The 16833-nt window shown below is 43.8% G+C and overlaps 1 protein-coding gene across 6 annotated transcripts in view; it reads right to left on the bottom strand.

Moving 5' to 3' along the window:
* Positions 1 to 2902: 2902 nt before the first annotated feature.
* HDAC4 (histone deacetylase 4) overlaps positions 2903 to 16833 on the bottom strand; it is a 166289-nt gene continuing 152358 nt past the window's right edge. For all 6 annotated transcript variants that reach the window (XM_075829583.1, XM_075829581.1, XM_075829582.1 and 3 more), the window contains 2 exons: positions 10397 to 10535; positions 2903 to 7467 (listed from right to left, as the gene is read on the bottom strand). In XM_075829583.1, the coding sequence (XP_075685698.1) occupies positions 7428 to 7467; positions 10397 to 10535 (179 nt within the window). In that variant the 3' untranslated portion in view covers positions 2903 to 7427. The remainder of the gene's footprint in view (positions 7468 to 10396; positions 10536 to 16833) is intronic.

Genomic DNA, 16833 nt, shown 5'->3' with positions numbered 1-16833 from the left:
CGACCTCACTCTGACCACCGTTGTTTTTGTGCTACAAGCTGTTACAAACGTGACAGGACCAGTTTTAGAGAACACAAAGTCCTTGACAACTTCTTTTCCCAATATATAAACAAGAAGGAATAGTAAGGCTATGTTCACACGGGGTATTTTGCCGAGTTTTTTGACGCGGAAACCGTGTCGCAAAACTCGGCAGAAACGGCCCGAGAACGCCTCCCATTGATTTCAATGGGAGGCGTCGGCGTCTTTTTCCCGCGAGCAGTAAAACTGCCTCGCGGGAAAAAGAAGCGACATGCCCTATCTTCGGGCGCTTCCGCCTCTGACCTCCCATTGACTTCAATGGGAGGCAGGAGAAAGCGTATATCTCGCTGTTTTATGCCCGCGGCGCTCAATGGGCGCGGGCGAAAAATGGCGCGATAATTGCCGCGAAAATCGGCGTGCAGGGAGAGGAATATCTGCCTCAAAGTTCCAAACGGAATTTTGAGGCAGATATTCCTCCCCCAAAATACTCTGTGTGAACATAGCCTAAGGGTAGTAATACAAACACCATGGGCACGTCAGAACACATGAATGACTTAAAGGGGTTTTCCCATTAGGGACATTTATGACCTATCTACAGGATATGTCATAAATGTCAGATAGATGCGGGTCCCTCCTCTGGGACCCACACCTATCTCTAGAACGGGGCCCCCATAACCCTGTTCTGCGACTCCCTCAGAACTGAATGGTAATTACGGAAACAGCGTAACTCGCATGCTACGCTGCTTTCGTAACTGCCATTCACTACTATGGGAGTTACGGAAACAGTGTAAGCTCAGCGAGCTTCGCGGTTCTTTTTCACGGTTGGCAATCAGCCAGAACACAGAGAGGTAGAACAGGGTTTAGTGGGCCCTGTTATAGAGATAGGTGCAGGTCCCAGAGGTAGGGCCTGCATCTATCTGACATTTATGACCTTTCCTGTGAATAGGTCATAAACGTCCCGGATGGCAAAAGCCCTTTAAAGAGGCGCTGTCACCACATTATAAGTGGCCTGTCTTGTACATGATGTGATCGGCGCTGTAATGTAGATTACAGCAGTGTTTTACTATATGGCCAAGTGGGCATTGTGGAGAGAAGTATATGATGCTGACCAATCAGCGTCATACACTTCTCTCCATTCATTTACTCTGCAGATAGCGATATAGCTATATCGCCATCTGCAGCCTCATACACAAACACTAACATTACTGCAGTGTCCTGATAATGAATATACATTACCTCCAGCCAGGACGTGATGTGTATTCAGAATCCTGACCACTTCTGTAGCGTCTCTGTGAGCCTACAGCACAGCACAGCGAGATCTCGCTGTAAATGGCATCTTGCGAGACTACGCCTGCTGTGCTGTAAATCACAGAGACTACAGAAGTGGTCAGGATTCTGAATACACATCACGTCCTGGCTGGAGGTAATGTATATTCATTGTCAGGACACTGCAGTAATGTTATAGTGTGTGTATGAGGCTGCAGATAGCGATATAGCTAGATCACTATGTGCTGTGTAAATGAATGGAGAGAAGTGTATGACGCTGATTGGTCGCTGATTGGTCAGCGTCATACACTTCTCTCCACAACGCCCACTTGGCCATATAGTAAAACACGCCCAGTTGTCCATTGAGAAACTCATTAGCATAAAGCTAATATAGGTCATAACTCCGTTAAAAATGATTGTTTTTCTAAATAAAAAACACTGCTGTAATCTACATTACAGCGCCGATCACATCATGTACAATATAGGCCACTTATAATGTGGTGACAGAGCCTCTTTAAGTAAGTCAGAACAACTTACTTCCGCGAGTTCTTTTCAAAACTTACCATTGCAACTGCGCTCCAGATTGACCGACGCAGTAGTAACATCATCAATACCGGCTAACTCCTCACCAAAGAGAAGCAATTCCAGCCATCACATTAGGGGTGAGTTAATTAAATGTTTGACCAAATATAGCAGGCTCATTTTTAAATTGATAATTTTGTACGTCCCGCGAATTAGGTTATAAATATCCAAATGGCCTTTGTCAGAAAAAAAGGTTCCCCACCCCTGAGCTAAAGGAACGTGTAAGTAATCCAAAGACATCGACATGCGTCATTGAATTTAGTTGTTGCTAATTGTGCCTTCTCTGTGTTTCGATATTGTATTCTTATCCGGTCTGCAGCATGACACTGCCCTGCAGTCGGCATGTGTGACTACATGGCGGTAATGATCAATCACTGTGGGGCAGTACTATTCCGTTACTGGGTGGGGGTATTATTTTGACAGGTGTGGAGTCTTATTTGAAGCTAGAACCAGTCCCGACTGTGGCCAATTATATGAATTTATGAATGTCATGTGTCTCAGCAGAAGAAAACACCAGAGTTCAACAAAGACTTGAAAACACAGTTTACATATTTTCTTCTATTATAAATGTAAGAATATATATTGTAGGTTCCGAGATTTTAAATCCATGATGCGAATATTTCCTTTTCCCTTAGATAAACTGATCAGTGAAGCTCTCTACGCCAGCGTTGAAGAGCCACAATTTGCACAAAAAATAGCTATTTGCGAAAAAGTTTGACTTTTCTATTTTTACATAACAAAAGTGGGCAGAGCGATAAATTAACTATGGATTACGCTAAAAAACTGGCGTAAATTATAGCGCATATCTACTCACAGCTGCAGTAGATTTGATTTTCTGGCGTACCGACGGACAGAGACGGTCTTCTTAATAAATTAGACCCATCTTACTCCAACTTAGAAAAGGCAGCCTTAATAAATTGCCCCAAGTGTGTTGCTGGATACAGAAGTCAAAACTCTTTGTTCACAGATGTTGTAAAGTCTGGATGGGCCTTGTAGGGGGGATTTAATCTTAAACAGACAAGACTGAGCCGAGGAATAGGTAACATTTCTTTTATTTACATCACAAGAGTAACACGCTGCCATCATGTGGTAGAAAATACTGCACTGCTAAGAAAGTTCAAATCAAACGTCCTTATCACAGAAAAAAAAAAAAAAATACAGTCAGTGGAAAAAAGGAGATAACATTTTTTTCAAACAATATAAAAAAGAAAAAAAAACCTAAAAGAATCAGTGTTCAGCTCCTACAGAGGAACAGAAAAGTGGCAGAAAAAAAGCCCAGATTTCTGTAACAATGGGCTGAAACCTGACAAAGAAAATGCAGGTGAATGCAAAGAGTCCCAAAGGGTTCAGTTATAAAACCGTCATGACAGATCTGCATGAAAGATCTGGTAAACGATGCATGAAATTCTCTAACGTTATAATTGTATATATTTATATGTATATATATATAATTATATACACACACACGCTGGTCACCGTCAGAATATGGAAAGTCACACTCCAGATACATATGTAATCCCTTTTTTCCAGTCTGTATTAGAAAGCTTGCCCCGTCAAAACACAGCACACAAATCAACTCTTGCTGAAGAGGGTTTCTTTTTTCCTTCTTTTAAACACAGTGCATTGGCAGCGTGGGGTGGGCATGGGCACACCCCTATGTAAAAAGGCAGCGATTGCTCCTGCCTGCTATGCGAGGGTCACCTCTGAAGTAAACATACAATCACAGACACAGGTGGCAGCTCAGCCATGAAACATCAGGAAAGGACACAGGAAGGCAACGTGTCTTGCACTTATATTATGTCTGGTCATAAATATTAGGTGACAGGTCTGATGGTGCTGGAAATTACCAAAGTTTTATGGGAATAAAAAAAAAAAAAGAATAAATTTGCCGGCACCATTTAAACCATTAATTGTCATGGTGACATAATAAAAGAACATAGAAGTAACATTATCTGTTCTGCCAAAGCTGCGCCATCTCCCGGGGCACACGGCACAAATAACTAGCATCATAACACAGTGATGGTCACTACAATGGAAAAATGTTAACTCTACTCTGCCTGCAACCCGTCACTACTATTGGCGAACACACAGCAGATTATGTTATAAAATAGGAAACAGTGTATGATGACAGCAACATGGCAGAGAAGGCGTGCAAAACGGATGCAAGGGACTAAAGTATCGTACATGCTCTCTGGCTGCTAAGAGAAGGTACACAGCGTTTACCACGGACTGTAGACTACTACCTGCCCCTTATAGTGTTTTAATCTAGATTATAAAAGTACTGATGCCATTACAGACACAAAAATGCAACATTAATGCAATTGCTTGCACCAGAGCCACCTTCCTTCTATGTAAAAAACATAATTCCAGCTTAATGTTTATTTATATATATATTACATACATATATATAATAAACAGCAAGACACGCCATGTTCAAATATATCTGCAGACACTTAATGGTTTTTTTTCTTCCTCTTTTTTTGAAGAGACCGCACCATGGTTATGTCTGGTATTGCAGCTCCGCTCCAATCACTGGAAGGCAACGGAGCCGTAATACACAACCCATGGACAGGAGTGGTGGTTTCTGGGGGAAAACCCCCCTCCCCAAAAAAAACAACCTTTTTCCTAACCCTGGACAACCCTCTTTAATGGTTTTGCTTTAAATATATAAAATAAAAACACTCTCAGCCTAACACAATACTCTGAGATTGATGCATGTAAAATAATAAAACAAGTGCCTTTCTCAATATGAGGCTCAGCCAATGACCCCCATATTCTCTGCACTTTCCTGCTTTACACAGCAATGTGACCAACTACACAGCATAGGACTGAGCTGTGCTTGATTCGTGCAACCTCAAAGTATATAGTAAAATCTAGAAAAATAGATTCATATATATATATATTTCTATATATAATTATCTTTATATATATTTTTTTTATCTTTATAGGGAGGACAATGCCCAGTAATAGGAGTGTGGCCCCTCCCTTGCACACACAAAATGATACATGTGTAAAACATGGAATGAGTGGAAATGTAGCGTGTGCAGGGTATAAAAGTATAACAAAAGCATAAAACAAGGAATGAAATTCAATATAAAAAAAAAGGGTAATGTCTAAGAAAATAGCCCCCAACTGCATCTCCGACATCACCAGAGAAACAGCCCCACTTTTCCTGTGCCAACTGTATGATACCCACCACATATTCTGAACTTCTCGTAACCTAGAAGGATACTCTGTAAAGTGATCAACTGTCCATGCTCTGAAAGATGCATTCAGTATACGGAAATAATTCATGAATTAAAAAAAATCCTGAAAATATATGAAGCATAAAACTGGATATGACGCCGTATATGGCAATGGATAAAAATAAATGTATCAGATGAAATTCATATTTCTGATATTCGAGTGAAATCACATCTGGTATTTGTATATAAAACCATATGAGTGTTGTCCCATGGATGAATGTATTACAATCAAGCACCTGTATACATCTTTCAGAGCGAATCCAGTGTATACTCAGTCTATGTACATGCCAGAAGACCTCTTAAAGCATGCAGATTAGGTCAAGACCTTAAATACAATAAATTCAATACAGAGATGTCAAAACGTCATCAGAACAGGTGACACCAATGACTCGGCCTGTCGTTTTGATTACAGAAGGCAGAAAAAGTGGGTGCACATGAAGCGGAGGCTGCAAGTACCACACACAGTGTGACCGGGAAATAAAAAAGACTGTTTGGCGCAGTGCGGTGCGGTTTTGTGCAGTCACAGGCTGTAGTGTAGTTACAGAACGGCCATGAAATTAATAATAAATACACACAGTAAGGGCACAACGTGAGCGTCCCGACACACAGGGGGGGGGGGCAATCGGAGGCCCCCTGGTTATCACTCCAAAACACATCATGTGCTGCCAGGACAGGAAACAACATATGTCAAGGTGCAGCCTGCAGCAGTCCCTGGAGAACCACTCGAAACACAGCCAAATCCCAGAAGAAGCTGCCAAGGAACATGGAAAACTGCTGCTGGGCAGCAAAATGCTGTTCCCCTGAGGGTCATCCCAGGAATCTGTTAGGCAATGGGTGCGGTCACATGCTGCTGTAAATTCAGCCAGATCTCAGCATGGATAATAAGTGCTATATTGAGGTTATATCCAAAACTGAGAGCACCCTGCTCCTTCCATGCAATCCCAGGAGCAAGGCTCACATACAGTACATCGTTGGTCTCCTTAAGGAAATTAAAGTCAGTAACAGCTCTCAGATCTGGTAACATGTGAGGTAAGCCGCTGACACCATCCCCACATTTCAAATACATACAGGAAGTCTCAATGGGAAGATCAGAGGGTCTTTAGGAATCTAAATTACCCCCCGAAGAAACCTTAAAAAAAACAAACCTCAATTTAAAAAAAAATTTAAAAAAATTATATTTACCACGAGTAACATTCTTTACAAAAAAATTAAATGTAACGTGTATAAAGCTTTGAATTACTACAAAAATTTAAATGAGAACTGGAAATGTACAGCTTGTCGGCTGCAATGTGTTTGTGTAAAATTTCTTTGCGCAAAGTAAAATGGAAAAAAAAGCCATTAAGGAGAAATTGGCGCAGGCCGTGCATGCTACCTGCGCAGTGAGAGGCCATATCCTCCATCTCCACATGGTGAAATGCACCTAAAAATCATCAGTTGCAATTAAAGTTTATGCTTGCAGAGACCTGTTCACAGGTGGAGGACACAGTCCGGTCATCGTACGGATACGACATGCAACTTGAGAAATCAAAAAGTTAAAGAAAACAAAGATGACTGCAATTCGCCATCACCACCACGTCACAGCATCGGATCAATGAGAGGACACAAGTGTTTGTATAATGCGACGTCACATCTTCTGATGGTTACGGATGTTTATGTTTTAAGGCAAGTCCTTCAACTCCTTAGAAACAATAAAGGAATAAAACCATTCAAATGGAAAAAAGTGTGTTCCATCCATGGACAAGGCACAATCCTTCCTCCCGCTTCTGTTCCAGAGTCATTAGTCCCTCATTGTGATAACAGGCTCCAGAGGATTTCTTTAGTCCACTGCATATATCCCATTATGAAGAAAAAAGATTTGAAAAACAGGCTAAACCGAGTGGTTTACACAAGAGTCCGCAGGGCACGGTCACCCCTCCCGTCAGCGCACACAGGATCCTTGTAAATCTGCTGTAGAATGTCAAAGCACCAAAACGGTCTGCGAGGACCTTTGGAGAGGTCACTTTCAGCCTGGTTTTTCTTTGAATTAGTGTTTGTTAAAAATTAAAAAAAAATCATGAAGAAAATAAAACAATTTGGCAAGAGCTGCCAGTGGCTCCTGAAGGAGGAAGTGCCTCCTGTATCCAGGAACGGCACAGTGCGGCCGCGCATTGTACAGTGCACTGCCGTTTGTGGTTCTGTGGATGTGATGTACACAGAGTTCTTTACATCCATGTCGCTGCTTGTCTTCCTGCAGACAGAGCACAGGCGGAGAAATTGGAGGGGGCAACCCCCAACAAATGTACGGAATTACACAACGGACAATCACCAGTCACTCTGCTACAGTGGGGGCTCTTCATCCATCGGTTCGTCCTCAGTCCTAGAAGGGAGCAGTAATAGGGTCAGTAAAAAACGCTCACTTTACAATGAAAACATAACCATGCACATACATAACACCTAGGGCTAAATAAAACAGATTATGCCCATCTATAACTTGCTACCTGACAATCTTATATGTGGGGATGGCAAGTGCCAACCTTTTGTTTGCATCATTTTCTGAAAATTTTTTGCTTCAAATTTAGGAGTAGGGATTTAATTAAATGGCAAACTTGCATCCTTAAAGAGAACCTTTCACCTACCCATAAACGTGCAGCTGAGTGCAGCATGTAATGACAGTTCAGCACCACTGACAGTTCAGGGAGTTGTTTAAATATCGGGCGCCAAATATGACGGAGGCGGGTAGGGAAAAAATTTAAAGTGCCCCAGGGTTTCTACTGCCCTGCCAATTGCATGTTGCACATGTATGGGCAGGTGAAAGGTTCTCTTTAAGGCCAGTTCGCACAGTTTTTTGACGCGGAAACCGCATCTGAAAATGCGCCAAAAAACGGCCGAAAATGCCTCCCATTGATTTCAATGGGAGACGGAGGAGTTTTTTTCCCCCCGTGAGCGGAAAAGCTGCCTCGCAGGAAAAAGAAGCGACATGCCCTGTCTTCGGGCGTTTACGTCTCTGACCTCCCATTGACATCAATGGGAAGCAGAGAAAGCGTATTTCGCCGCGTTTTTTGCCCGCGGCACTCAATGGCCGTGGGAGAAAAATGCAGCAAAAAAAGCGGCAAACGGCGTGCAGGCAGAGCAAAATCTGCCTCAAAATTCCAGACGGAATTGAGGCAGAATTTTCTGCCTGCAAAAAACTCTGTGTGAACATAGCCTTAAACATATTTTCTCATGTTGGAAGATGTTTAACCCTTTAACGCACACGTCAAACACAAGGCCTGCGGGCCAAATTCGGCCCGCCACCTCATTTTATCTGGCCTGCGAGGTCTGCTGCATGTAAAATCCTGAATCAGGTTTTTACATGCAGTGCCACAACAGCAGGACTTCTAAGTCTACAAAAACAGGTGCTTTTTTTTTTTTCTGCCGTTCGTAGTGTCCGGCAGAAAAAAAGCACCATCCGGGATTTAGTTCTCCTGGAACATTGCACTGTGTGTGGGCCAAAAAGATCTGCAAACATGCAGGCCACGGCCAAGTGAGTAAGTCTGAGTGAGCTCAGTGTGTGGACTGGAACACGTCAGTGACGTGAGGAGACTGACTCAAGTCAGGTGATTGGACTGGTTCATTCCTGGGCCGGCACCAACCTTACTCAGACCGCCACTGCGTGACCGGCTAAATGCGAGTCAATGCGAGTCACATCAGGCAGAGTGGTAGCGGTAAGCTAACGCTCTTCGCTCTGGGGCCTATATCATACCTCCCAACCGTCCCGGATTCCAGGTGCTGTCCAGATGTCCTGGGCGGCCGGGGATATGTTCCGCTGCCATCTGTATCTGCATCCTCAGGACACAGGTACAGCTGCCTGCTTCAGCATTAGTTCGGAGCGGAGGAGTCCCCAGGCCCAGTGTTACTTTAAGCGTTGTGCCCGGGGAAGCCCTTGTCCAGTGCGAAATACAGTGACGTCAGTGGCTACTGATTGAGCGGAACCCCCGTTGCCAATGATCTGGCTGGAGATTGCACTCCTAGAGGAAACCCCCTGAGGTCACTGTCCATATATGATTATCAGGGACTCATCCTCAGCCAGAATCTGCAACGGGGATTCCGCTCAAAAAGTAGCCACTGACGTCACTGTCCATATATGGACAGTGACGTCAGGGCTTCCCCCTAGGAGCAGAATCTCCGGCCAGAGTCGGCAACGGGGATTCCGATCCTAGAGGGAGTCCCAATGGAACTATCTACAGCGGGGCTGGCACTCTATACAAGGGGCTGTGTGTGTGTGTTTGTTGGGCTATGTACAGGGGGCGCTGTGTGTGTGTGTGTGTGTGTGTGTGTGTGTGTGTGTGGCTATCTACAGGGGGCTCAACCAGGGCATTATTACTGAGGGGGCACTTTTATTGTGTCGAGCACTGGGGGATCATTATTACCATCTGGGGCACTGTGGATTAACATAAATGTAACTACTCCTTAACAGATAAGCAAGCTGTTACATTTATACAGTCAAAGGCTGTGTCCACATCAGCGTTGCTTTCCGTTCAGGGGTTCCGTCTAAGGTTTCCGTCGGGGGAACCCCTCATTGGGAAGGCTAACGGAAACCTTAGCTTCCGTTTGCATCACAATTGGTCTCAATAGTGATGGAAACTTTGCTAATGGTTTCCGTTTGTCACCAATTCGACAGGGTTCCATTGTTTTGATGGAATCAATAGCGCAGTCTGATACGACATCATTATGTGACCGGCCCCGGCCGGACCGGCCCCCAGTAGCACTCTACTCCTTGACATAGAATAGCATAATCTAGTAAATACTTTATTTTATTTTTTTTGCGGTAAACTCATGTATACCGGCTAGACTGATGCCAAAAGACACTCTTTTGGCCTCCGTCTGACAATGAAGCCCTATGGACACATTTAACCCGTACGCCAAGAGCTTTCCTACACTAAAAAAAACAACAATGTGAACAGGGCTTAAAACTGACAGGCATAACAAACTGCAATACATGAGAATGCAATCCTTTGACCGCTCAGATAATACACTCGAATACTCAAATCCTCTAGTGGTTTTTTTACGCTGCGGTTTTGTTGTGGTTTTTGCAAAATCGTAGCAAAACCACTGCGTTTTTCCATGAATTTGCAGTAACCACAGCAGGAAAAACACAACATGAAAACCCGGCCTAAGGCTATGGCTACGCACAGACAATTGTTGCACATCCTCATCAATTTGAACTGTAGCAAGACCGTTTCATTCATAACTATTCTGAGACGTGTAATATGTAGAACATTTGGTAGGCATCAAGTTTATTAACCGTTAACTACAGCAGTGCTCACCTTCGCTCTGGACGGACAGCCACAGACAGGGACGCCATCGCTGTCACCGTCTCTGCTTCTTCACTCTCACATTTTTGAGCCTCAACAAGTGAATATGAGATGGTTGAAGATAGTTGATGCAAACAAGGCCAGTATTCACCTTCAGAAAATGACACAGCGTTTGCTTAAATATCAGAGTATCGTACGGTAAGGACCTTGCATGTTATCCTGGTTCTATTCAGACATTGCTTGCAAAAGTTTTTCGGTGATATTTTAGTTCCTTGTAGACACTGTGGGAGCTACATGCACCATTAAGGAACTGACCAGCTACTTTATTGACCTCGTACTATAGCCCATTCGCACCCACAGAAACTTGCTTTCATAATTCTGCACATACAACACAATGCTTATGACCTGAGATACTGCACATTAGAAATCGAATATTATTTAGAATACAAGAATGTTGTCATAAAAAAAAAAAAGAATCACATTATTTGCACTGCGCCAAATCCTTCAAGTAACTGCACCTTTAACCCCTTAAGGACCAGGACGTGTTTTGTTTTCCCTCCTCGCCTTCCAAAAGCCATAACGTTTTATTTTTCCGTTGACATAGCTGTATGAGGGCTCGTTTTTCGTGGGCCAAGTTTTTATTACATTTTTCATTTATCACAAGTCTCAGACCACATAGGTCCAAGAGTATCAAGACACTAGTGGCAGCAGTGTACAAAAATAAAGTAGAAAGCAAAACAAATTAGGACCTGTTCACATCAGCTTTGATCTTCCGATCATGGGTTCCGTTCGACTTTTCCGTTCGAACCATTGCTTCCGTTTGCATTACCATTGATTTCAATGGTAATGCTTCTATTGCAGTTGGTTTCTGTTAGTTTCCCTTACGTAAGGTTTCCTTTTTTCTTTCGGAAACACTATCGTAGTCCACTACACTATTGTTTCCGCAAAAAAAATTAAACGTTACGGAACGGAAACAAACGTTAGCCACTTGCAACGGAAGCATTACCATTGAAATCAATGGTAATGCAAACGGAAGCAATGGTTTCCGTTAGGCTTTCTGTTTATCGGTTCCTCCGACGGAAAAGTCGAACGGAACACATGAACGGAAGCCTGACACTGAGGTGAAGAGGCCCTTAAACCATACAACAACAAAAAAGCAAGACGCTGCACCATTAAGGACCTGTTCACGTCTGCGTCGGGGCATTCCGTTCCGTTGCAACCCGGACACCACAGGCATCTGACAGAACCCATTGACTTTAATGGGCTCTGTCGGCTTTCCGTACGGAGCCTCCAATTCAGATGTGGACAGGGCCTAAAAGTAGGTTCCCAGACGCAGAAGAACCTGCAGATTTTCTGCAACGGAATCTCAAAAAACATAAGGTAAGTCACAGAAATCCACAGCAAATAGTGCGTATTTCTGCGAATTTTCCGCAGAGGTTTTACCTGCGGAATGAGTGTAAAGCGTTAAATTTAGCAAACTATATATGACCGTCGGATTTAATGTCAAGCATTAATCGTAGCACAATTTAAGTGCACCAGCAGATTTCCAACAGTTTTTACGGAGTTTCCATTGTGTCAACAATGTACGAACCGCAACAAAGCGTAACTTGCATATTTTAGAGCAAAAATTATGCTTCCTATACTTCCCAAGTCTATGGCCCAAACATACAACATCTACACTCAGAAATACACGCTATGAATTTGAAAGCTGCATCGCAGAACACTTTCCACACGACATTTCTCGGTTGGTTTTTTTCCGCAGCATGTGTTTGACATTTGCAGAAACCTCATCCACTTTACTCCTACTGTAAATGCTGCAGAATTTCTGCACAAAATTATGTTGCGAAAATTTAACCCAACCTTAAAGAGGCTCTGTCACCAGATTATAAGTGCCCTATCTCCTACATAATCTGATCGGCGCTGTAACGTAGATAACAGCAGTGGTTTTTATTTTGAAAAACGATAATTTTTGAGCAAGTTATGAGCTAGTTTAGATTTATGCTAATGAGTTTTTCAATGGACAGCTGGGGTTGTTTTTACTTTTTACCAACTGGGTGTTGTACAGAGGAGTGTATGAGGCTGACCAATCAGTGACTAATCAGTGACATACACTTCTCATCGTTCCAGCCCAGCTTCTTTCACTGCACAATCACACTGTGCTGTGGATCATGCTGGGCTGGAACAATGAGAAGTGCAGGACACTGATTGGTCACTGATTGGTCAGCTTCATACACTTCTCTTTACAACACCCAGTTGGCAAAAAGTAAAAACACGCCCAGTTGTCCATTGAGAAACTCATTAGCATAAATCTAAACTAGCTCATAACTTGCTCAAAAATGATCGTTTTTCAAAATAAAAACCACGGCTGTTATCTACATTACAGCGCCAATCACATCATGTAGGAGATAGGGCACTTATAATCCGGTGACAGAGCCTCTTTAACCCCTTCCCTCCACAGCCATTATTTGGATTTTAATTTTCGCTTTTTCCTCCCCACCTTTCAAAAGCCATAACTTTTTTTATTTCTATGTCGATATAGCCGTACAAGGGTTTTTGCAGGAAGAGTTGTAGTTTTTCACAGCACCATTTATTGTATCATATCATGTACTTGGAAACGGGAAAAAAAATGATATCAAAACTGTATTTAACTTTTTTTTTTTTAGTCCCGCTAGGGGACTTGGATCGCTTGCACAATATACTGCAATACTAATGTGATGCAGTATATCGCGACCGACTGCCAGGTTCCTAATAAGGGCTTAATAGGAGTACAAAGATAGCGGAGGCTGACCTGGGGGCCTTTATTAGGCGCCCAGGCCGCCATGACAACTGTCAGCATCCTGCTCTCGGGGGTGGCGATGGAACATCAGGGGGCCGCCTCCCTATATCTAACGGCTTAGATGATATGGTTGCGCCAAAGGGGTTAATGAAGAAAAAAAAAAAAACACTTTAAAAAAAAAAAAATGATATATTTCTTTGGTGGAATATAAAAACAAAAAAACAGCAATTCCTCCACGTTTTTTGGGGTTTCATAAAACTATTACGGCAATGCCATATTTATATAGCTGCATGGTGAGCCGTAGTTCTTATTGGTGCCATTTTGGTGTACATACGACTTTTTGATCACTTTTTTGGGAGGACGAGGCCACCAAAAACAGGAATTCTAACAATTTTTATCTTGTTTTACGCCATTTACCGTGCAGGATAAATGTAATTATATTTTAAGTTTGGACATTTACGGATGCAGCAATACCAATTATGTTTATTTTTTCATTGTTTACATTATTTTACAATAAAAATAGGAAAAGGGGTTTTTGTTGTTTTTTTTTAACTTAATTTTTTGTTGTTGAAAGCTGTATTAAAATAATTCTTACATTTTTTTTTTTTAGTCCAACTAGGGGACTTAAAGAGGCTCTGTCACCAGATTTTGCAACCCCTATCTCCTATTGCAGCAGATCGGCGCTGCAATGTAGATAATAGTAACGTTTTTTTTTTTTTTTTCAAAATGAGCATTTTTGGCGAAGTTATGACCATTTTTATATTTATGCAAATGAGGCTTTCTAAAGTACAACTGGGCGTGTTTAAAGTAAAAGTCCAACTGGGCGTGTATTGTGTGTGTTACATCTGGGCGTTTTTACTTCTTTTACTAGCTGGGCGTTGTGAATAGAAGTGTATGATGCTGACGAATCAGCATCATCCACTTCTCTTCACAACGCCCAGCTTCTGGCAGTGCACAGACACACAGCGTGTTCTCGAGAGATCACGCTGTGACGTCACTCACTTCCTGCCCCAGGTCCTGCATCGTGTCGGACGAGCGAGGACACATCGGCACCAGAGGCTACAGTTGATTCTGCAGCAGCATCGGCGTTTGCAGGTAAGTAGCTACATCGACTTACCTGCAAACGCCGATGCTGCTGCAGAATCAACTGTAGCCTCTGGTGCCGATGTGTCCTCGCTCGTCCGACACGATGCAGGACCTGGGGCAGGAAGTGACGTCACAGCGTGATCTCGCGAGAACACGCTGTGTGTCTGTGCACTGCCAGAAGCTGGGTGGTAACGAAGAGAAGTGGATGATGCTGATTCGTCCGCATCATCCACTTCTATTCACAACGCCCAGCTAGTAAAAGAAGTAAAAACGCCCAGATGTACATACACAATACACACCCAGTTGTACTTTAACTTTAAACACGCCCAGTTGTACTTTAGAAAGCCTCATTTGCATAAATATAAAAATGGTCATAACTTGGCCAAAAATGCTCGTTTAAAAAAAAAACAAAAAACGTTACTCTTATCTACATTGCAGCGCCTATCTGCTGCAATAGGAGATAGGGGTTGTAAAATCTGGTGACAGAGCCTCTTTAAACTTGTGATCGTTCGATCGCAGGTACAATACACTGGGCTTAATAGGAGTACCAAAACGGCACACCTATGTGCCCTTCGGAGGGCAATGGGATGACAAAGCGAGCCCTCCCCCTCTTTCTAATGGCTTGGTGATTAAACGGCCCGGGATCGGGGCGTGGCTTAGCGGCGCATGTGAGTGGAGGCATAAACCGGAGCTCCCGCTGCCGATATCCTGCAGAATCATTCTAAGACTCACTTCTCCTACCGGAGACATACCTGAGGAGAGAGGGGAAACTGTGGTGATCAGGGAGACGTAATTCTGGACGCATCGGAGGTTGTGATGACCCGGTCCAGGAGATCCAAGACGGCAGAGGACGGTGAGCTGGGGGCGCAAGATGGCGCTGACATGTGCTCCTACGCAGTGAGCAGGGATGTGAGAGGGGCGGCGGCATCGCGGCTGGAACGCTTTGCCAGAAGAACCCCTGTGAAAAGTGATAAGAGGGAAAGGATGGCGGATGGAGGGAAGGAGCAGGCTGGCCGTTCCGGCTCCAGATTTGAACCGCTGCGAGCGCAAATGGAGGCAGAGGAGGAAGAGAATGGGGAGACTGTTGCAGATGACTCAGGAGGAGGATTGGATCGAGGCGTACAGACTCTGGACAAACCGGGCCCAACGCTGGCAGATGTTTTTTCGGCGGTAAGCCTGAGCAATAGCATGCTAGCTAAACTTACCTGCCAGGTGGGGGGAATTAAGGAAGATTTGTCCATAATAAGGCATGATCTTCAGAAAATGTCGGAACGTACGACAGCGGTGGAGGGTCGAGTCAGCGAATTAGAAGACAGTATACTGCCTATGAGAAGAGAGGTGAATGCTGTGGCGGTGGATGTTACGTATCTTTTATCAAAAACCGATGATCTGGAGAACCGCTTGCGTCGAAACAACGTCAGGATGGTGGGCATCCCTGAAAAAGTTGAGGGGTCCAATCCAGATGCCTTCTTCGAAAAATGGCTATTGGAGGTTTTTGGCAAGGAATCGCTAACCCCATTGTTTGCGGTGGAAAGAGCCCATAGAGTGCCCACACGACCGGGCCCACCTGGAAGGCCACCGAGACCGGTGCTAGTGAAATTGCTTCATTATAAGGACAGAGATGTGATTCTTCGGCAGGCCCGAGAAAGGCAAGATATAAGAGTGAACGGGGTGAAAGTGTTGTTCTATCCGGATTTCTCTGTGGAGATACAGAAATGGAGGATGCAATTCCTGGACATTAAAAGACGACTGAGGAATCTTCGAGTTCAGTACTCCATGTTGTATCCGGCTAAGCTCCGAGTGGCGGCATTAGGATCCGTACAGTTCTTCGAAAATCCGAAAGATGCGTTACGATGGCTGGATAGTCACGAGGCTCGCCTACGACATGATCCGGAGGAAGCGGCGGCGTGATCAACAAGTGGATGGATGAAGTTGGGACTCTGCTATGGTGGGAGGAAGATGACTCGCGCAAGAATATAAGGCATTATTTTCTGCATTTATATGATGGTTTTTGTTAAGATGATGTCTATATCTCATCATTGGCGGGAGGAGAGGAAAGATGCTGTCAGTTTAAAGGCAGAATTGAATATAGGAGTCATAAAAATGCTACTTGTTTATTGAGGAGAAGGTGGCGGGAGGTTCTTGGTTTTTGAGGTTAAATTGTGGAAGCAGATGGATTTCTACAATGTGAAAGGGAAGCTGTATGGTCATAGTGGTGAAGTTTTCTTCACCAGCCCGGACCCTCTGAGGAGGGTATGTTTATGGAAAGTTGAGTGGGAGGGGGTGGTGGGAGGGGGGATGTTTGGGAGGGAAATGGAGTTTGAAACGCAGTACGCTCCGATTGTCATTGGGAGTAACGGAAATAGCCACTGTCAAATGCAAAAAAAGATTCAGATGGGGGGTAGGGTAAATCTTCTGTCCTGGAATGTGAGAGGTATGGGAGAGGTAACAAAAAGGCGAGCTATCTTTGAATACCTGAAAGCACAGTCTGCTGGAGTGATGGGTTTGCAGGAAACTCATCTTACTACTGACACGGTGCAACAAGCGCATAGGGTTTGGATCCGACAGTTTCCATTCCTTTCATTCT

This window comes from Rhinoderma darwinii, chromosome 6, assembly GCF_050947455.1.
Source record: "Rhinoderma darwinii isolate aRhiDar2 chromosome 6, aRhiDar2.hap1, whole genome shotgun sequence".
NCBI classification, from domain to species: domain Eukaryota; kingdom Metazoa; phylum Chordata; class Amphibia; order Anura; family Rhinodermatidae; genus Rhinoderma; species Rhinoderma darwinii.
Note: the sequence above shows the minus strand (reverse complement) of the source record. Positions and strands in the feature narration are given on the sequence as shown.